Source organism: Halichoerus grypus, chromosome 9 (assembly GCF_964656455.1).
Source record: "Halichoerus grypus chromosome 9, mHalGry1.hap1.1, whole genome shotgun sequence".
Taxonomy (NCBI): domain Eukaryota; kingdom Metazoa; phylum Chordata; class Mammalia; order Carnivora; family Phocidae; genus Halichoerus; species Halichoerus grypus.
Window position 1 is genome coordinate 73,642,859 of NC_135720.1, and position 23,300 is coordinate 73,666,158.

The 23,300-nt window shown below is 41.5% G+C and overlaps 1 protein-coding gene across 1 annotated transcript; it reads right to left on the minus strand.

The window, feature by feature from the left end:
- Positions 1 to 7,592: 7,592 nt before the first annotated feature.
- On the minus strand, positions 7,593 to 22,269 carry PRSS35 (serine protease 35). The gene is made up of 2 exons (XM_036101011.2): positions 22,094 to 22,269; positions 7,593 to 11,143 (listed from the first exon to the last, which is right to left on the minus strand). Exon 2 carries the CDS (start codon positions 11,122 to 11,124, stop codon positions 9,886 to 9,888), a length of 1,239 nt encoding a protein of 412 aa, XP_035956904.1. The 5' UTR covers positions 11,125 to 11,143; positions 22,094 to 22,269; the 3' UTR covers positions 7,593 to 9,885.
- Positions 22,270 to 23,300: the final 1,031 nt, after the last annotated feature.

Below are 23,300 nucleotides of genomic sequence, written 5' to 3' on the forward strand. Positions count from 1 at the left end.
TTAAAATTGAGAAACTTTCAAATGTCTTTAATTCATTTAAAAATAAAAATATTAAGGGCCACTTGGGTGGCTTCGTCGGTTGAGCGTCCGACTCTTGATTTCGCCTCAGGTCGTGATCTCAGGGTCATGAGAATAAGCCCTGCATCAGGCTCCACACTAAGAGGGGGTCAGCTTGAGATTTTCTCTCCTCTGTGACCCCACCCCCCGTTCGTTTACACTGTCTCTCTCAAAAAAAAAAAAAAAATACAACTCACAATTCAATACAGAGCTGGGGGATGAGTGTGTCAGCTGGAAAGGGTGTCCAGGCAGGGCACAACACCCACCAGAGTTCAACTCAGTCGCCTAGAGAATCCTTCTTAGAGTTTCCAATACCTAATGATACTTTTTAAGAACATAAATGGAAGACGATGACATGATAAATGCTTTATAATAGAATTAAGTCTTTTATCTGGAGATCAAGAAGTTTAATAAATATACTTTGACAGTGATTTTTTTAAAAAGCTAGAACTATTTAGTGATGATTGGAGATGGAAGATACTGTCGAAGTTAAATATAACCAGAAGGAACACGACATGTGCAGGTGGTAGCCGTCAGGGCTGCGAGAGCGAGACAATTTGGATTAAAAGCCTATGGCTGCAAGAGATGGCAGCCTGCAACAGAAGCCAGGCCTGCAGAAAGCAGCACCCAGAAGGGTCAGGACCTAGAAGGGTCCCTTCCCAGCCAGGCGAGGGGTACACAGTCATCTTTTCATGATGGTCTCCTCTGCTGTTAACCCAATCTTGAGTACTAGATTCATCTCCAACACACCCAAACATCCCATGGTTCGTTTCTCTCTTTCAGAGTAGAGAACACCTCTGGGGTAAGTCAACTAATTTCATAATTTATAACTGTCTTTGTAAAACCTAAACAGGAAGTAAACTTTACAGCCTGAAAAGACTTAAAAGTATATCCCAAGGAAATTTGGAATTGTTTTTTAAACTCTCTGCTATTTTGGATCACGTGGATTTGTCACTCTATTGAAAACAGGAAATGGAGTTGTGACCATGTACGAAATATTTCAGATGTAAATTCAGAGCCAGATTTTTAGAACACCTATCCCTTCTCAGGGAAAAACAAAGCTATGGCTTCAAAGCTAAATTAAAAGGAGCATTTAGTTTTTAGAACAGAGACAAAGGTATGGTTGCTATGTGATTGGGTTCAGAATAAAATATAGTTAAATGACTTACTGGGTGGTTATGTGTTAACTAAGGGTTAGTTCACTAAAAAAACCACGTATGTTTGTTACCTAACTCTCTTGGCATTGCATTCTTTGTGTATGGATGTTATCAACCTTACTGATAGTCTACAAAAATGTTAAACATACATGTCTAAAAATGAGCTCAGTCTTTTTCCTCAAGTCTAGTTTTCTGTCTTGCTTGGTGGTCTCACCATCTACCTAGGCTCCCAAGTCTCCCACCTGGGTGACATGACACCCTCAATTCTCTCCTGCATTCAGTGGGCTACTGAATATACTGAGCATTCTGCCTGACTTGCCCTCTCCTGCCATTCCCACTACCACTTCCTTAGCACAGCAGCTCCAGTGGCCTCTACACAGGGCTCTTTGCCTCTAGTCTAATCCCCACCCAAACCCACCCGAATCCAGCCTAAAGGGTATTGCCAGGTTTCCTTCCCCAAGTGCCCATCTGATCACATTTCTCTAACTTAAAAACCTGCATCAATTCCTGGTCAACTAAAGGTTAAAGTCAAAACTCTCTAACATTGCATTCAATCCAAAAATCTTTTCAAGGCTGGAAGTCTAGCTTGGTAACCTCATTTCTTGCCATTCCTCACCAGTAGGAGGTGCTAATCTCCTATAGCAACAATCCTTAAATACTCACTGTAGCCTAAACACACCACTTACGTACTTTTGCACCCCTCCCATGGATGCCCTCCTCTCCCCCAGCTTCCCCACTGATAGGTTGGAAAACTTCAACTTACCCTTCAAAACCCAACCTAGGCGTCACCTCCTCTAAGAAATATTTCTTTATCATATCTGCCCACCCTGAGAGAGTCAATCCTTCTCAAATGTGTTCCTTCAGCACCTTATACTGAACCTTTTCCACACTATTTTTTTATATGTCTGACTTCCTTAGTATATTATGAATTCTTTGAGGAAGGGTAGAATCTAGGACTTCACTCTATATCCTGTGTGCCTAAGATTGGACTCAATAAAAATTTGTTGAATTAAATTGATCTAACCATTGTGAAATGGATTATAAATAAAAATATATATATAGTATCTAATTTTCAGGAAGTATGTAAAATTGGATTTTGTCACAAATTGTAAAATGATTGCATATGCTCAAGAGTTTTGTAAATTTGACTCATTTCTTACCATCATAAAACAGTATTATAACAATGTTATTGCGAAAATGTATTTCCACTTTAGAAAAATACTGAAAAAAATACTCTGTATGTATTTGATAGTTTACCACCACTTTCATTACCAGAGTCCTTGAGGTAGCTTACAAGAACATGTATAAAGGCAGTTGAAGCCGAGAAAACATTTACCCTGGAAGAAAAAGACAAACGTCATCATTGTGCACAGAGGGAGAGCTATGGAAGGTGGAAGAACAATTCATTTAGGAAACACTGTGACAGTGGTTCCCACACCTGGATGATCATCCAGTACTTGGAGAGCTTTATCAAATATAGATCTCTGGGCCTCACTCTGGCGGATTCCAGGGTAGATCTCGGGGAGGCCCTGGAAACAGGCTTTCCTAAAATAATTCCCTAGGGCCTTCTGATGAGCAGCCAAACTTGGAAACCACTAGGCTAAGAGAAACCACTGAAATCCCAGAGATCCAGTGGAATCACAGTGAGTAGCTCTGTTTAAAACTTATGGGTGATTCCAGGGAATTTTAGAAAAGGGGAATTTTCTAAATACTTCAAAATAGGAAAGCCACAAAGAGTATTGTGTTTCAGCTAGTCTAAAAATTGAGATGTTTAGTTACTAGTCATAAAAAAGATGGTCCATATTGCATTATGATACAGTAGTTTCCACCAAAACCCAAGCTTTAATTTGAGGGTATGCGCAGGAGAGAGATGCTGCCATCTGTGGGCCTACAACGGCCCAGGACAGTGATGTGGAGCCACATCAGTCACGTGGCCGTCTGCATGAAGAGGCACAGCTGCCCATTTGGTGGGTACAATAGTGTCACTTCGCTTCCCAGGCTACAAAGAGAGCCTTTTAAAGTAAATGTTCTAAGTACAGTGGCAAAATACTAAATTCAGGTCCTGTCTCCCAAACAACATGCTTTTATTTTTAGGCAATTGCTTGATAAAGTGGAACTTTGGTTTGGCAGTAGAATCTTGTCACCAAGCCCATAGTGATTTTTTAAAAGAAAAAATAAGCAGCGTGTTTGTAGGTATCACAAAGAAAAATTTTCGAAAAATTTAAAGCTGTATCTTCCAAGATTTTTTAGCTGCAACTTTTTCTGACAGCTGATCCATTCAAAGTGGTTTTGAGGGGGAAAAAATCCATGTGTCCTCTCTCTACTATGTACTAGTACATTCTTTTCTCCTAAACCCTGAGATTTATGTTGTTGTGTGATCAGGTATGTGACTTCATTAGCAGTAGTTTAAACTCTAAGTAAAGCAAAAATTGCAAATTAATTAATGGGAGGAGAAGGGCTGGTAGGGGGAAGGTGCTTGGAACACAAAGGGACTTCTCCTTACCATCCAGAAGCCTCAGTACTGTAAGGATTATTTTAGGAAATCCCTGAATTGCTTATCTAGTTTATAAGCTCCTTGATGGGCAGTTTTTAGAAAAACATGTTGTTGTTAGCTAAACCCCAGTAAGCTGGAAGCTTGGGAGTAACATAATGGGGGGGTAGGGGCAGGGAAGACGAGTTTCAGAGAACAGAGGCACATTACCCTAATCCTCCCAGCACACGCACCACACACAAACTCCCTGTTCGTCAGGAGAAATGATTGCTGGCCTCTGCTCATGGGAAATGCCAGTCTGTCTTTCTTTCAATTATATCAGGGAATTTCTATAATCTTATAAGACTAACTGTAACTATCAGCATATTATATTTGCTGAGCATTGACTTTATACAAGGCAGTCCAGTGTGGTTAGACAATTAAAGGTATTTTATTCCACACGCTGAATGTTTTCCATCACACCAGAGTCGCTGAACCTCTCTGCCGCAGGGCGAAGTGTAGGCGTATGTCGGCGGCAGCCGGATGACAGATTCTGAACCTGCAATAACACGTTAACATTCACAATGCACAGGTATTTTAACTGTGAAGGAGGTTGGGGGTTCGATAAAATATTTGGGAAAGATATTTTTCTTGACTTTTGAGATTAGAATTTCGTTTGAGTATGAAACAAGTCAATTATGTAGTCCGCTGATGTTTCTCTTAAAACTTTTTGAAAGTGTTAATGGGGCATCTGGGTGGCTCAGTCGGTTAAGCATTCGAGTCTTGATTCGGCTCAGGTCATGATGTCAGGGTCGTGAGATGGAGCCCCTACCACACGCCCGACGCTGGGCATGGAGCCTGCCTAAGATTCCCTCTCTCCCTCTCCCTCCACCCCCCCCCCCCCCCCCGCTTATGTGCACGCATGCGCATACGCGCGCGCGTGCACACACACACACACACACACACACACACACACACACACTCTCGTTCTCTCTAGGAAAAAAAAGTTCAGCTTTTTGGATAAAAATTTTTCTATGATGTAATGCCTTCCAAAACTCATACTGAACATAACTAAATTTAATATTGATCATATAATCATTATAAATATGACATATATTGGTATGCCTCCACGGGCCAGTGTGGTTCACGTAACTAACAGCACCAAAATGATTTTGTAGTCTTTATACCTTTTTTTAAAAAGTCCTTTAGTGGTTTGCCTGCATCCTCCTTTTCTGTCAGGCTATCACTTCTTGGGATTATTGTAGACTTGCCTTGGCAGCAAGCGACCTTCTAACTGTAATTTGAGAAATTAGATCACCAAATTTGTTAAGATTATTTCTACAGCAAAAGTAATTTCATGTCACTCATTTTGGTCCTCATATTTTTTGTTGTATTTTGGACACTTGAAATTGCCCACAAAGGAAATTCTAGGTAGCAGATCTTAATGGCATATTACAAATTGCTGATGAAATTAAAAGTAAAATATACAGAAGAATAAGGAAATGCGTGGTCATCAGGCTGAGCAAGAGCCTGGAGGAAGCTTCCAAACTCTGTATTCAGTTGTGGGAGCAGTTTCTGAAGTATTCCCTTTATCTGTGCCCAATGGGTGAAAGTGTACACACTTTTTCAGCTTACGAATCGATACATACAGGATTTCAATGACATAAATGCGAGTTTCTGTATTAGTAAAATGTTTACAAACACAGATGGGAATGTGACAGGCTTAGTTTGATAACACCACACTGGAATGCAATCATGGATCATATGATCACGTGGACTGCCGTGTAGATTGAAGTAGGTGTGCTAAGTAGCCTACTTGTTCCCAGTGCTTGATGAAAGTAAGTGGATTTTAAGATGTTATTGGAAAATTTTAAATATGACTAAAGCAAAAAGATTTTAGGGGCAAATTTTGAGGCAGAGATGATCTGATTAAATGTTTACATGGCAGATGGAGAGGATGAGGGGTACTACGGATGCCTGGCTCCATCAGTTTGTAGGCCCTTTTATCAGAAACACACATGAGTCAGGAGGGAATATTGCAAACATCTGATTCCTTAAGTGCCTTGCTTCAGTATTCCCATGATAAAATTCATTGCAAATATTACCATTATTTAAATATGTAGCTGTAGCTTTAGTGCAATATACAATTAAGACAATACCTCTAGCATTTCGGAGCCTTGTCATGTAGCACAGAATTAGTAATGCCCTGAAAAAGGAAGCCTCAAGGTTTACTTGGTGATATTTTTTAGCATGTATTGGCCACCTCCTCTGTGCCAGGTACAAGCACTCGAGGTAATGATGAAGAAAGTGGTGAGAAAGAGTTTGGTTGCCCTGAGCTGCCATTCACAGCCTTCGCCTTGTTCCTCTGTTGGCTGCTGTGTTTGTGAGGTTTCCTGGGCCCGGCACAAGGTACAACTTCTGGCTTTTGAATGGGCACCTGTTGTGGACTGACTGTGCCACACACCCCCCCCCCGTGCATACCCCCAGTGTAATGCTATTTGGAAATGGGTTCTTAGCAAGGTATGTGGGGTTAGATGAGGTCATGAAGGTGGGGCCCTTATAACGGGATTATCCCCTTATAAGAAGAGACACCAAAGAGCTTGTTTGCATTCTCTCTGAATGTTCACAAAGAAGAGGTCACGTGAGTCTACAGCAAGGTGGTACCTAGCAAAATTCCGGTGTTTAAGCCCCCCAGTCCATGGTATTTTCTTCTGGCAGCCCAAACTAACTAAGACAACACCTTACCTGGAGGTAAAGCAAACTAGCCTAGATTTGGATTACAAGCTAAGTTGGCCACTGTGCTCTCGACAGTTGAACTAACTGAATCAAACTGCCAGTTATCAAACCCAGAAAGAAGTAGACAAGGAATTTCCCTCCCTAGGCTTATTTGTAAGTAGAAAAGAAAGCCATCTAAGACATTTTTTCCTCCTCAGTTAAAGGGTGAATCAATAAAGAGTCATGAATCCACCTATACACTGACCTCATCTGATGAGAACCTGATTTCATGATCAATTAGACCAAATCTCCTAAGTATCTTGGAGCCTTATGATTAGGGCATTAAAGAAAGAGCAATTCTAGCTGGGGGAAAAAATCAATTTATTAGAAATATTCTTCCATTAATTAATTGGAGATGTTTACTAAACATAAAACTATTTTTTAAGCCTTGGCAGGTTATCTTTAAAATCAGTAGCGAAAATATATTTGTTATAGTGACACCATATAAAAGAATATATGATCCTATTTCCAGGCTATTTCCGGCTAGAGATCCACATCTTTGTAATGCTCAGTGCTTGGTTCAATTGCCTTACCCCAATATTCTTAATTAAGGATCACAGTTCATTTTTGATGAGTAAACACCCAATTTGCTAGCAGAAGGGCAAAGAATTATGAGTAATTGAAATGTGGAGTTTGGGATAAAATGCAAGATAAACAATGTAATTTTTGCAGAATGTAACAAACTGATCTAATAATTTAAACTAAAATAGTAAGTTATATTCCTGAATTAATTTTAATAACTAACCAATATTTAAGGGGTGAAGTTTTTATTACTGGAAAACCACTTGAATGGAATGTGATGGAGGGAAGTTAAAATCTAAATTTTGGAGTTAAGCTAAATGATCTTTATGGTCTCTTCTAATCCTGAGATTCTTTCTATGAAAAAAGAATTTCAAAGTATTTTTTCATCTACAAATAAAAAGGCTAATGATTTGTCTGGAACTCTGATCTTGCTCACATATGTATTTAAATCTTTTTTCAAAAAGAACATTTGGGATTTAAGTAAGCACATCAAAAAAGAAAAAAAAATGTTGTCTCTTCTACCCACACACTTATCCATTTGAGCAAGAAAAAAAAAAAAATGAAACACATTATTTGGGTAAAGAAAAAAATCACACAATTTTAAATTTCAGTTGGTTTGTAAATACTGTAGTTATTTGAATTCAAATCACTGATAAGTTTCTTCAGGCAGAAACTCACTATAGACCTTTGCACGCAAAAGACATCAAGAGTGTATTTCTTCAGCTATATGAAATCAATTTCTATTTCAAATCTGTTAAGTGTAACAGGAAAAGATTGTGAAATAAAACTTCCTGAGTAATACAGTATACTTTAGTGGTCCTAAATAGGTCATATAAGATTCATGATTCACTTGGTAAAGAAAAGAGAATGACAGAATAAAATAAACCCCTGCAAATAAAATAGGCTAAATTTTGTATTTTTGGAAAGTACAATGATTTTAAGGAAATCATATGTATTCAGAATTTAAGCTTCAGCTCCAAACTACTGACATCAAATACCCTAAGTTATTCTGAATTTACAGAAATCCCAGGAATTATTTTCTAAGAATCTAAGATGAAGATTGTGTGCATTTGCAAGCATGTAAGTGTGCAAAATTCATGTCAAAGCACTTTCAGTTGCAGTGATCATACAGGTCTTTCCCCCAAAAAAATCTGATCAAAACTTTAGAGTCAATAGCCCTATCCCACTAGCACCAATGATAAAATACTGCTTAGTGAAATGCAGTTAGACTTAAATAAAATCATTTTTTTAGTAAACTACACAGTTAATATTCACTGAAACCCTGTATATAAAACATATATGTGGATATAGTAAGAGTTATGATTGATTTATTTTTTAATTTTTATTGAATGATTTTTAAACAGATTCACACTACAAAAGAATGTATACTTGTACTGAATTCCAGCTATTTTGGACAAGATATACAAAATCACTTTTTATTATAACCTAATCAAATGTTCTTCTGCATACTAATCAAGGGTATAAGTCCCCATTCTTTCAAAAAAAAAAAAAATAACAAGTAAAATAAATTTGAACTCTGGCAGAATCAGTGACTTAGGTGAGTCATGAGAGAAAAGAATATGTGCCCTAGAAACTGCCAAAAATAGCAGACCAGAAATTAGGCTTGCAATTACTGAATTTTATGGTGCACTCAACTGCAAATCACTAAAACCCTTTAGACATAATGGCCTGAACAAACTCACTTTTACTACCATTCAGCAAATATCTGTTCATTCAAGAAATGTGTGAGTAACGACTGTGTTTTGCCTGAAGACAGCCACCGGTTCTGTCTGCTGGGGCCGCCATGACGGCCTGAGCCAGTGTGCGGCCTTGGCGCGTGATGAAGAGAATCAGAACCTTCTTTTAAAAATTGTATGTGTAAATTATATTCATTTTAAGGGATTTATCTAAAACTGCTAGTCAGAGAAATCGCCAAAATAATATGTGTGTGGCCCTGTTAAGAAAGCTGAAATCTATCAAGGGGAAGAAGGCTCTCTCGAGAAAAACTAAAATTCTTGGTCCTAAAACTCTTAACACCTCATACATAGAAGACTAGCATTAAATGAAGAAGCTTTCAAAACATGACCATTTATAACTTGTGAACTGTCTTCCTTCTGCCTTCATGAAAAGTCCACGTTCTGAACATTAGTTAAATAAAAACTTGAGATCTTAAAATAATCTCAGCTTCCCTATTTTTAAACTAGATTCATTTCATAGAACAAAGTATTTCTCCCATTTTTAAATAATACACACTTCAGTTGACATTTTTTAAAGCAGTAAAATAGTTGCTAGCTTTGTTTATAAAATTTGCTGTATCTTGCAATTCTTAAAAACACCACCAACAACAACTAAACCAAAGTTTCTCAGACCCAAAAGAAAACACTATATAAACATGGAGGGCATGAGCTGAATGGGTCCATCTCCAAGTAATACCAGCTGTTGTAAATTATTATCTCTACCCTGACGCTAATCATGTCACTGTCTCTGTCTGTATATGCAGTTTCCCCTTTCATATGCAACCAGCCCTATTAGATTCTTGATAGAGTAGGACCCTGAGAATAAGTCCATTAAGAAATCACATATTATTTATAGTACCAGTTTGAAGTTTTAAAGTGTCTAATCTTAAGAAGGCAGAAAGAAACAAAAGACTTCCCATAAATGATACTTATCACCCTGTAAAGAAGAATATATACTTGACATTGAGGTGCCCATCTAGTTTCAGTTATTTATACCTAAGTATTTTTTAAACAGATAAAAATCTCCTAATTTTGAAACGATAAATTTATAAAAATATTGTTGATAGGGTTCGAGTCCAGGCATAACCTAGGAAGTGATCTTGCTACAATAATCATAACTGGAGTGCTCTGCGATTTAAATAATCCATTGACTCATTGCAGGTTTTTGTTAGCCGTAAGTACAGTTGGCATTATTTCCATGAATCCAGAGGCAGATCTGGGCGTACTTGAGGGGAGTGATGCGCACCGCCACGTTGTAGTCCTTCTGCACACCGTGGACATCCACCCACTGGTGGCCTGAATAGACCGCAATGATTTTGCGCTTCCAATTTTTCTTGTCTGGCTCTTTCAGACGCAGATAGACCCCGGAACCAGTGGAGCCTGACTCGGCGTCGCAGTATTGATAGAGGAGATCACTGGATTCGTCGGACACGCTACAAAACCTGTAGACTAACTGATCGGCCCTATCATGATCAAATCCTGAGAAGTGGATCATTCCCCCAGGCAGCTTCTTGATGGTTGGACTGATTCCTAGTTCCATGTATTTCTTTTTGTGAGCGCGCTTCAACTCCAGAAGAGCATAGTCATAGTCCAAGGCAGCATCCCCCTTCCCTCCTCTGGCCCAGCCTTTGGGAATGTGCGTATTCTTGACCCGGGTCCACTGGAAGGAGGGCTTCCCCTCAGGGACTCTACGACCCCGACCAGATTCCTTTCTTCTTCTTCCAGCCTTGGCTCTCTCCAGATTGTCTGTGGTATCCTCTCGCTGGTCGCCACCATTGGCTTCTCTCCTGCTCCTCTTAGAACCCCTCCGTTTCTTGCCACCGCCCTTATTTCTCATCTTCAACAACCCTACCCTTAGCTTTTTACTCCCTTTGATGTAGTCCTTCCCATCATGCACACAGTGGGCAGCTGTTAGAACGTGGCTGGGGGAAATGAGAATACCACTGCAGCCCGTGGAGAGCTTCACGGCTGTATTGAAAGGGAAATTGGTTAAGAACTTTTTGTCCAAGATGCTGAACCTGCTGTCTGTGCCATACACCTGTCTCTTCCTCCTAACGGATGCCCCTTTCATGCTGACATTTTGAGTGGGCTCAAGGACCACATCTTGGACTTTCACTCTGGTCAAGGTTCGGGTGCCATTCTCAAAGACAGTCTCGTAGGAAAGAGAATCTTCCAGATCAGAAAGGCTGGGAGGTGGGAGTTCTTTCTGGCATTCAATGCCACACACTCTATTGAGCACCATCTTAGCATCTGCCTCAAAGGTGGGGTTGGTAAGATGGAAAGTCCTTTCACTGACAACCCGGGGGATTTTTCTTAAGTGCCACACAAAATCCTGTTCCATTTCGGATCCATCAATGAGGGTCCACCCGAGGGTGAAAAATATCCAACAAAATAACATATTTTCCATTTTGTTCTTCTCTTTTGTCCTTAAAAATATAAAAAGAAAGAGAAGCTTTATAATGTTCTCTTTTTAACTATGTTACTTATCATTTCATTTAGGCCTTGAGTCCTTAATGTACCATCACCACAAATAGGAGTCCTTATTAGATTTTACCAAGATTAGAGAAACACCTTGCTAAGTAGGCTCACACAGACTTCCAAAATTAGTAAATTGTATTTCACCCAATCTTCCTTCCACCAGCCCTAACCCACCATCCCCCACCCCCACCTGCCATCTCCGCCTCTACCTCCCCAGACAACCCAATGCATGGGAGGGTTAGATGGGGTGGTGAACCAGGGTCCCCTATTGCCTGAGCCACTCTCCCTTCCTAGGTCTCCTACAACCTTATTTCTAGGTGATTTAGAAATAAAGATAGCAGCAGATGTCCGGCATTTTCCCCTGCACTTAGCTCTTCAAGAGCAGGGATCATAAATTCCTCATCTCTGGAGCATAAATGCCTAGCACAGAGCTCAGAAAATGTTCATTATAATACAGTGAATTTCCTTAAACCATGGTTTGCAGACCAAGCTGCCCGATGGTGCAATGTACCATGCACTTTTCTTAAAACCAAGTTGTGCTTGGAACTACCATCTAAGCAAAGCAACATACAAAATGCCTCACTGTAGAACTTTACTGTAGATTAAAATTAGTTGTAAGAATTTAAGGCTGTGGTTCTGAATTTGCCACTTGGGAGAACATGATCATGATTAAATATAGTCCCTTTCATCATTAGTCTCCTCATCTAAGAGCAGTGTTTTTGTTAAATATGTTTTCAGTTGCCAGTGTTTGATAAATTATGTAATACCCCTTGTACTGTTTACATCCTCTTGCCCTCTTTTCCTGCTTCTCTAGGCTCACTGGTATGTAAAGCTATTTCATAGAATTGATGTTTGCCAGTTTTTGCCCTGTGTGGGTGGGGACAATGCTAGTGTTCTTTGGAGCAGCAGTTTTGAACTTCCAGGTCACTACTATTTGTGAGCTCTGCTCCAAGTCTCTCTTTTTTTTAAAGATTTTATTTATTTATTTGACCGAGAGAGACACAGCGAGAGAGGGAACACAAGCAGGGGGAGTGGGAGAGGGAGAAGCAGGCTTCCCGCTGAGCAGGGAGCCCGATGCGGGGCTTGATGCCAGGACTCTGGGATCATGACCTGAGCCGAAGGCAGATGCTTAACGACTGAGCCACCCAGGCGCCCCATGCTCCAAGTCTCTTAAACTAATAGTTAAAATATCAAGGCTTAGCATATGCTATTCATTTTATAGAAAGCTGAGACAATTCAAGGTTAGATTATTCCTACAATGCCTTTACTCGCAATGTTTTCTGAGAAGGCTGGTTTTTGGTTTGGGTTGGGGGGGGTGGTTGGCATGGAAAAAAAGCTAATGAGAAATGTTAGGAAGGGCCCACAACCCAGTGTAAGAATCTGTGCACTGTCATGAAAAGCAAAAGTTGTCTCTGAGGCAGAGCTGAATATGGGCATCTCTCTCTCTCTCTCTCTCTCTTTTTTTTTTAAGATTTTATTTATTTACTTGAGAGAGACAGAGAGAGTGAGAGAGAGAGCACTAGCAGGGTGAGGGGCAGAGGGAGAAGCAGACTCCCCACCAAGCAGGGAGCCCGATGTGGGGCTTGATCCCAGGACCCTGAGATCATGACCTGAGCAGACACTTAACTGAGCCACCCGGGGCGCCCGAATATGGGCATCTCTTGACACAACAGAGTTCATTTGGCCCATATACAAGGAGATAAGTTTGTTAACAACACTAATGACATTCTTTTGATAAAACAAAAACATTTACTACATGAACCACTTTATTGTTTAAACATGATATATTCACTGAAACATGATGTAATTTGTATCATAACGTATTTGAACATATTAAGTAAATTCAGAATAATCTTTACCATGATTTGCATCAGCAAAATTACACAGAAGTTTTGCAATTTCCATTTTTTATCTACTCATACTTGCATGCAGAGCAGTGGTGATTCTGGTTAATATTAGACTGTCTTGTTTGCTAAATAGCTTGTAATTTGTTTTACTTTGGAGACAGGGCATTCTTCTGTACAGAGTGATGGATATCATCAAAAAATCAATAAAGAAAAAAATCCACACTCATGTCACAATATTTTCTAATCATCATCATGGCAAATGTCACTTTATACAAAGCTGTAATTATATTGGTAATGATGTTGTTGAGCCAGTTAGTATTTTCTTTTGTTATCTCCAATGAAATTTTCACAATGACTCTTTCATCAATTTCATTTAATTGAATTGGAGTGAAAAAGGCTAACAACTCAGTAACTCTATTGAGGCCTTGAAATCATGTTTTAGTGGGTAGTTCCCAAGATGAAAAATTATGTCTTTGTCCAAAAAAAAAAAAGCTAAAATCAGAGTTATTTGCTGCCTCTTAGCCTAAGAACAGAGCAAAATAGATTATTTTTAAAAATATATGTGTGTGTGTATTTGATGTTATCCACTTGATTCTTAGCAAAATTTCAATCAAGAAAATTTTTTGTGTGTGGGCAACAAAATGCTTAAAAAATTGATTTTTTTATTTAGTCCTTTATGACAACAGCTGTCCATTGTGAACTAACATAAGAATACACCAAAGAGGGTACCTGGGTGGCTCAGTTGGTTAAGCATCTGTCTTTGGTTCAGGTCATGATTTCAGGGTCCTGGGATGGAGCCAGGGAGTCTGCTTCTCCCTCTCCCTCTGCCCCCTCTCCCCTGCTTGTGCTCTCTCTCTCAAATAAATAAATAAAATCTAGAAGAAGAAGAAGAGGAAGAAGGAGAAAGAAGAAGGAGAAGGAGGAGAATGAGAGAAGAAGAAAGAGAAGAAGAAGAAGAATACACCAAAGAAGGGCCCCTGGATGGTTCAGTCAGAGTTGGGCAACCAGCCCTTCATTTTGGCTAGGGATGCGATCTCAGGGTGCCTGGGATAGAGCTCGGCAATGGGCTCACCGCTCAGTGGAGAGTCTGTTTCTCTCCCTCTCCCTCTTCCTCTGCCCCTCCCCCCACTCGCACACACTCAGACGCTCTTTCTCTCTCAAATGAATAAATAAATCTTAAAAAAAATACACCAAAGACTGAAAGTCAGCTAAATATCCATGTTGAGAAATGCAAAGAATCACTCTGTACGTTTTGACACTTGATACTAATGATCCATGGAGTAATCAATGTGTGAAAGGCATTCCTAGGCAAAACAGAGGACATCTAAATCATGGTACTGTGATATTGTTTCTCCGGTTAGGTTTTATTTTTTTTTTTCACTGCTATTTAATTTAGCCTTACAACTAAAGCTAGTTAGGGATTAGAAAGGCAGAATGCAAGTATTAAATGGTAACTGACAAGATGATCTGTTGCTACACAAACCCCTGAACTGGAACATGAATCTCAAATACAGAAGTTCACCTACTCTTTACCAAATAAAACATGCACCCTCTGCCATAATTCTCTAGGTACACTTTGAAGAAAGCCCCATGTCATGGTTAATTTTTTGTGTCAACTTGACTAGGCTGCAGGGTACCCAGTTATTTGGCCAAACATTATTCTGGGTGCATCTCTGAGGGTGTTTGCAGAAGAGAGTAGCACTTGAATTGGTAGATTGCGTAAAGCCGACTTCCTCCTAAATGTGGGTGGGCCTTGTCCAATCAGTGGAAGGCCTGCATAGAATGAAAAGATGGACCCTCCTGTGAGGAAGGGGGAACTCCTCCTGCCTGCTTTGAGCTGGGACATTGGGGTTTTTTCCTGCCTTTGGACTCTAAATGAAACATGAACAACTCAAAAGAATGTCATTAGTATGTTAATAAAATTCCTAACCTGTGTATGGCAAAATAAACCCTGTTTATTAAGGGATGCCCAGATTGCTGTCCCAGATCAGCAGGGTCAGCATCACCCGGGATCTTGTTAAAAATGCTAAATCTCAGGGCCCAACCCAGAGCTACTTTCCAAAACTCTCCATAATGGGGGAAGCGGGGGGGATGGGAGGTGGGGTTCCCAGCTACCCATGTTTTAACCAGCCCTCCAGGTGATTCCGATACTCAGTACAGTCTGAGAACAACGGCAGCAGTAAAGGCCCTGGGGCAGCATCCTGAGCCACGCGCCAGAAGGCAGTTTATCCAGGGATGATTGCTCAACCAAGTTCCAAATGACCTCTGCTTCTTCTTTGGGTACAAAACAAATTTATTCTAAACTTTGCTTTTTTACTGTGTTAGCAACTGCTAATGTCAAACGGTTCAGCCATTAATAAAGAAAAAACATACTTTTACATAACTAAGTTAATACATCTGAAAAGATTCAAATTCAGTAGGCTGGGGGGGAGGGTGGAGGTGTGGAGAATGAGCAAAATGGGTGAAGGGGGGTGGGACCCAAAGGCTTCCAGTTATGGAATGAGTCATGGGAATCAAAGGTGCGGCTGAGGGAATATGGTCAATGGTATTGTAACAGCGTCGTCTGGTGACCCTTGTGCCTCACTGTGGTGAGCACAGCATAACCTGCAGAATCATCACATCACTGTTATACGCCTGAAACTAATGTAATATTGTATGCCCACCATGCCTCAATTAAAAAAATTCAGTGGGCTTGTATGTAATGCTTCCAGCATCTGATGCTACAAATTCTGCACGAGCATGGGTTTGCCAGGCCCGTGTGGCGCCCTTTGAGGGAGTTCTGCAGCAGTGCGCCACAGGAATAAAAGCCATGCCCACATCTAGCCTCAGGCATGGGAAGGGCAGAGCCTTATCATGTGACCTCAGAATCACAGTAATAAGAGGACATGAATTTAGTTAGCCTGTCTAATTTGGCCTGTAATTTAAAATTGGACAAATGTTTAAGGACACTTGCTTCTGGAAAATCTAAGTTTGCCTTGTGGGAAGCTGTCAGTGTAAGGTAAATGATAGCTCTTACTGATAGAGCAATCCACGGTTCAGTGGACACAGCTACATGTGCCCATCATCCAAAAAAGCACCAGCTCATTGATCTAAAAAGAGACACAGTCCCAACTGGCGGGCAGCCATGACATTTTGAAAGCTTTAATGTCCCGTGTCTTCCCTCATCCTCCTCCTTTTTCCTGTTTTCCATTATAATTGTGACCTTCGCTGTCACTTTCCAGATGCCTCGGATTTGGGGCTTCAAATTCCAATTTTGGTTAACAAAAGTGAGGCTGCAGTCATCGGTCTCCACCATGAGTCAGCGTACACACAGTTGATGATGGGTTGGCTCGTGGAGACAAATGGAGTGGAAGGGAACTAGGGAAGAAGCAAGAATCAGGATTTGTAGATGAATTCTTACCAACGGAGTAGCCATTAGCCATTATCTCACCTTTGTACTTGGGCTATACTAATAGAAATGACCACGCGAAACTACAAGAGATAACTTACTATTACCGTTTGTTTGTTTGCTTCTGCTTTCTTTAGAGGTGTGACTGCTGATAGTATTTAGAATATTGGAGCATCTGTACCAGTGTAGTGGTTACGCGTATTGCCCAGGCAGTAGGAATATTTGGGCTCAGTCTCACCTTTACCACTTATCGGGCACATGAATTTGGGTGATTCATTAAGTTCGGTTTCAGCGTCCTCATCTGCAGAGCAGGGAGAAGAGTAACCTCTACCTCAGAACATAAGCATGGGGATTAAGTAAGATGATATGTCCAGAGAATTATCTCTGAGCCCAGAGCACAGTAAGCAGTCAATAATAGGTTCTTTTATAATTATTATTCTACTTTAATGGATGAATTAATATCACTTTAAAATAGTTTATTACTTAAGCCAAAGCTATAGCACTTAGCTTCCTAAAACTAAACAGCCAAATATTTTTATTTCAGGATAGTCTCAGACACACTCTCAAACTCCCTTTTTCTTTGTTTTGTTATGTTTTTTGCTCAAGGACAGCTACATTTTAGAGACTTCCCAAATGAATGCTTTCCTGATTACTCATGCCCGTGAATATCTGTGGCTTTGTCATATATTTTTCTCAGAGCTATTAAACTTAAGTGTGATTAAACATTACCCAGCCACAGAACACTCGAATTGCATTTCCTGTGTCTTATTTATAGCCTGGATCTACATTAGGAATTCTAGAACTGCATCAGGCCCTCAGCCTAAAAAGAAACAGAGTCCATGTCAAAATAATTACTCCAAGAGAGTGGTTTATAGTGAAATAAAAACCTAAGTTTTTGAGTGGGTCTACCTAGAGCGTATAGAATTTTACTATGGTATGATGTAATTCTATTCTAAGACTCAGTACCTCTTCTGTTTTTTGGGTTTTTTTTACCCTGAGAAGTGTATTGTTTAGCTTAAATAGGATAGACAGACTAAATAAATGATTACTCACTATATTAAATACTTCAAATGAATTATTTTTCCTGTATCTGAAAACAAGAATGCTGACTTACCATCAAGAATCTGCACTATGTGAGGTGATGGATATGTTAATTATCTTAGTTGCAGTAATCATTTCACAACGTGTATATATACATATACACACACATATGTATATATATTTACATGTATGTATCTAAAGATATACAATGTGTATGTATTTATATATATATAAACAACATGATGTACACCTTAAATATACATAATTTTGTCAATCATACTTCAATAAAGCCGGAGGGAAAAAACGGAATTTGCACTGAGCTGCTCTCCCTCACCAGGGGACAGACTTGCACTTACTCAGGCCTGTCTTTGCACCGGGTCCCTTGTTATGTATCGTTAGGCAGTTGTCCAATTTCATGTGTATACTGTGCTGCCATAGAACCTAATTTTGCATGAACCTGTCACACGTCGCCCAGGGGTGGTGTGGGTCAGGGACTGCTCAGATCAATGACCTTGGAAGGCCAACACCAATTTCTACCTCGTGTGTTTGTTAGGACACAGAAACGACTGCATAGCCACTTCTACCAACATGCCTGTGCTTTACTTGGCCGTCCCCGTTTCCAGCCCCCTGCCCCCCCAACAGCGCTGCCCGCATCCACACCTTACGTGCAGAAGCACGCACGGCAGTCTTCGCTCCTCCTCCGCCTTCAGCCTCCACCTGCCCGGGAAAAATGGACACACAACGGGTGGACACTGTGGCCTGGGCCAGACAGTCTCAATCACTGCAGACACAAGGGCTGGTTGGGGCAAAAGGCCGCAGCAGGAGGGGAGGAGTGCGAGCAAGGAGAGGAGGCAGGTGGGAAGCGAGCATCGCATGGCTTAGGTTGTGGAGAACACTTGGAAAAGCTTTAATAGTCACTCTCACAAACTGGGAGTGGATGCAGGGCAGCGTGGGTGTTTTACAAAGTCTAATTCCCAGTCCACTGCAGCCCTCACCTAACGTCACTCACTGACTGGAGTCCTGCATGGAGACAGCATTTAAGTTAAAAAGCGTATGGGATCACGGTGATGAGAAAGTAACGGTAACTAGTAATTAGTGACGGAAGGTGTTTCAGGGGTTCTGGAGGCAGTGGGCTTTGAGGGCAGTATGATTTTCAGGAAGGTTACATAACCTCTCCCAACATTATTTCCTAATATCATTGGCTAAACAGGAATGATAGTTTAGAGTATTTTGGTGAAAAACTAATATGCTGTATACAAGCACAATGCCCAGAGCCCAGCAAACACCCACAAATGACCGCAATCACTATTAATATCAAACAACCGGAACCAAAACATAGGTAGATATTTAGAAGGGATCTCATACATCTCTAACGGCTGTGCACCTCATTGTGGTATGACCCCAAAAATGGCTCCCGAAGAAAGCCATACCTGAATCCCCAGCACCTGTGAATATGTTCCTTACAGGGTGAGGGAGGCTGCACCTGTGATTTCGTGAACAATTGTTACATGAGGAGATTAGCTGGGATTATCCAGGTGAGGCCCATGTAATCACCGGGATCCTTATAGGAAGGAGGGTCAATGTGGGCGGCCTCTAGAACCTGCAGAGGGCAAGGGAACGTATTCTCTCCTCGAATTACCAGAAGGAATGCAACCCCGCGGACCCTCTTTACACCTCTGGCCTCCAGAACTGTAAGATAATGTGTTGTTTTAAATCTCTACGTTTTTGATTTTTTACAGCAGCAGTAGATAAAGATAAGAGTCTAGTTTTTACAACTGTCTGCCCTGGATGTTTAAAAAGAAAGAATAGTAGGGAGTGACATAAAGTGGAAAAGAAAAGTTTGGTTCAGAGACTTAGACATAAACGAAAATTTTCATTTTAAGGAAAATTATACAGTCCTTCATTTTCAAACTAAAAACAGAAGATCGTGTTAAAACTTTTTGGTAGCTGTGGTAGAGAGAGACAAGAACTGGAACAGGGTAGATAAATTTGTTTATTCCACAAACGCATACTGAGTGCTTACTATGTTAGGCACCATTTCCAAGTTTCTTTCCTTGTTTAAGAACCTCTGTGATAATCCTCCCGACCTGCCACGCTGGAGTAGAACACTTCTAAGATACCTCTCAGCTCTAAAGTCGCAGGCTAAACCACAGATGAGAAAACACGTCACTTAGTCATGAGTGATCCTCAAGAAGCTTAAATGCTGGTCCCCGGGGTAGGAACTTGCCTGCTGTTCGTACTGCCACCACTAGATGGCAGCACTAGGCTACTGATGGCAAATCTAAAGTCCTGCACTGAAATTGTTTACATTCACTGAGCTATGATACAGAATTTATTCTAAAAGCATGTAGGATTCAGCAGGGGGATAAAGTCCAACTGGATAATAATATACTAAATGGCTGTCACATATGGAATTTATCACATTTAGAAAACCCATCTACAGGCCACAGAGCCTATCCTGATGAACTGAGGGCTGATGATGCTGTCTACAGCCAGACAATTTTCTGGCAGGTGGGTTTTCCAAAAACCATTATAGCACCAGCACCCTTCCACTCTGACCTACAGCACTGCTAAACAGTCCCCGAAAATGTGCTGCAAGTCGTTCCAATACAAAGGAAAATCTTCAACTTGCCAACTATTTCACATGTTTATCAAACACTTTATATAATCCATTACCAAAGGAGAAGCTCTCCACTGACGCAACGCTGAAAAGAAATGGCAAGAAAGTTCATTGACAGTGCGCCAATTTCTATTCAAAATACCATACCGTAGCACTATTTTCAAGTTGAGTTTCAGGAATGGGGACAAAGTAATGTCTGCTTTAAAAATTTGGCAGTACTCGAGGGCAGGAAGATGGTAAAGTGACACAGTTAATTATTTTACAGTAACCCACAACTTCTGTTTCTCATCAATAAAAAATAAAACCCCCTTTGTTTTTTAGCTATTTTTCCAGGACATGGACATTTCAATTTATGTAATGGATATGCTGTGTGTAAATCAACTTTGGGGTGAATGGCACTAAGGGAGCCCCAGGGGAACCCTCTGCTGGCTCGCTCATACACGGAGATAGGAAACTCACGGCATATGGCTCCTGACTTAGTTTTTCTCTGGCAAGTTGGCCTTTCAGAGCCAAGAATATATGTAAATGTACGAGCCTCACGACTCTGCAGGCTTTAAAGCATCTTAGGATCACAATGTGGCTGGCTAATCGTGGGTCGGTTTAACCTATTTGCAGCTCTGGGGGAAAATAACTTTTATACCCACTCATTTGGCTATGCTGTTTCCCAGCCTCTCATCTCCGATTTCTCATCTGCAAAGTTAACCCAAGGCCAGCTGAGGTGGCTTCAGCCTCCAGAATTCCGAGTCTGATCGTACTGTTCACATGCAATATGCTGGCCTTGGACATTCGAGCACCGGCCAGAGAAAGATAAATAATGGACTCGATAGGGAAAATTAACTCACATTAGCAATTGTTTATTTTAACATATAACGAGCACATCCCATGTGCCAAGCTCTAAGCTAAACAATCTCACATTTAAAAGCATGAAAAAGAGTCTCAACAGTGTACAGGTTTCTGAGTTGTCTGCAAGGAAAGTGGGCAGAGTATCCATGCTCAACCTCCTCTTGCACTAAGGGGGCTCCTCTAATATCTCCTAGTAAAAATAAAATTCCATATACTTGGCCACTGCTTTCAAGCCTAGATGTCTTATTTGGCTGGAACTTTAACATTCTCTCTTCTAAAGTATAAACTAGATTCTAAGCACAATGCTCCAGGATTATAGGACTTTTATAATACTCTGTAGAGACAAATGTACTGGGATAAAGTGAAAATTAATTTTAGAAGTGAGAAGGGTTAATAAAGGGGGGAATAACTAGGTAGGACAAGCAGCTTCTTTTCAAATCAGTAACAGTGTAAAAAGGGCAAATGATGCTGGGGGGAGAGTTTCTACAACTTTTCAAAAACTGTTTAATTATGGAAAATTTCCCGACTACACAAAAGTAGAGGGAAAAGTTTAAAAAAAAAAAAAAGTAGAGAAAAAATGTAACTCCATATGCCCATCACCCAGCTTCAACAATTACCAAGATTTTGCCAATCTTGCTTTGTCTATCCCCCCTTATTTGTATTTTAAAGCAAGTACAAGACTGTTCACTTCCATTTTACCTTCTCATTTTAAAAATGTTTTTCACTGCTCCTTTTGCTGCCCCGTGCAGCCAAGATGATGAAAGACAGAAAGTCAGAGAGAGATTCCTAGCTTTCATAGTAACCCTGCCAAAGAGGCTTTCAACCAGAGTAGACTTTCCAAGAATGGTTTTACACCTTTTTCAATGGCATCTGTTAATAATCATAAAAATACAGAGGGTCCCCTCTGGTACTGCTTAAGTAGAAAGAATTCCATTTAGAGTCCAATGCAAACACTGTTACTGTTAATATTTAACTGTGCAGAGGCCGGCACTCAGGGCTGCCTACCAGGAGAGTAGTTTCTTTGAGGACTTAAAGTGCTAAGTTTGATCCCTATCTTTGGAGCCCTTCAAAGAAGCTCTCCTCGGGTGGGTCTGCCTTTCTCAGGGAAACGTCCAGAATCTTGGGGTTTGCCCTGTCTGCGGGGGGGCTCCGTCCTTACCTGCGAAGCTTATTCGGCGCTTGGGGCGCTGCCCAGCTCGAATCAAAGGCCCCGAGGCGGTCAGAGCGCGGGCCAGGGCGGGCGGGGGGTGCTGCCGCGAGCCTCGCGGACCCGCCCGCACCACCAGCGGCTCGTGGCGGAGACTGCGGAGGAGGCCTGCGCCGAGCCGCGCGCGGGCCGGCACATGGGAGGGGAAAGGGGGCGATGACGCGGGCGGGCGGACGCAGGGGGGGAGGCGAAGGAGGGGAGGAGGTGGGCTAGAGGAGAGGCAGGGAAGGAGGGAGGGGGAAGGAACCCGGACGCCGGGCTGGGCCGAAGGAGGGGGGTTCCTCGGACGTGCGGAGCAGACGGGCCACCACCTCTCACCCCAGTATCTTTGTCCCCAGAGTGAAAGAATGAAGCACGAGGAAAAATGCACGGGTCGATTCACAAGAGATGTCTGTCCTCGTGATAGTGTGCATCCCTTGCACGCTATCTCAAGAAGAGACTTGAAAGTTGGGGAGGAAGGGTGATGGGAGTGTGTGGGAGTTGTTCTTTGAGTCTCACTACCCCCGGCTCTGTCTAGACTCCAGCCATCTAGAAGAACCAGAGCTGTTTTCCCACCCCCATCCCAAGCCGTCTCTGTCGGGGGTCTCGCTTCTTGGGACGTATCCCCCACAGGGCAGATCCCACTGGTGCGGGTGCCCAGGTGCCCCGTGTGAGGGCTGCGTCTAACCTCAAGTTCCCGCAGGCGCCCACGCCGGGGCTGGGCGGCGGGGTCCCTGCGAGCATCCTGTGCCGCCGCCAGGGGGAGAGCGTCAGTTTCCGTCCGTCCACAGCCTAGTTGGCTTTTTCTGTTTTCCAAGAGTTTCGGATTCTTGCCCACCTCTGTCTTACCAGCGTGCTAACCTCGTCCTTTCTCACTCTCCTCTTAGCAGACATACTCCTTTGGAGTGCGGACCACCTGCAGAAGGGAGTCTCACTGATTCAACATCTACTGAACTGCTACTGGGTGGCAGGTCTGGGGCAAGATGCACCTATACCAAGTACAAAAACTGGGTCCTGGCCCTCAAAGTAGGGAGATCAAAGAAGTGCACAAATATTTATAACACAAGGTCTTCGCATATTCCATAACACTTGGCTCATTAGTGGGTTATTTCATCTCTCAAGTTTCTATGTATTTTTTTAACAAAATGAAATCAGAATATTTATATAATTTATATATAAA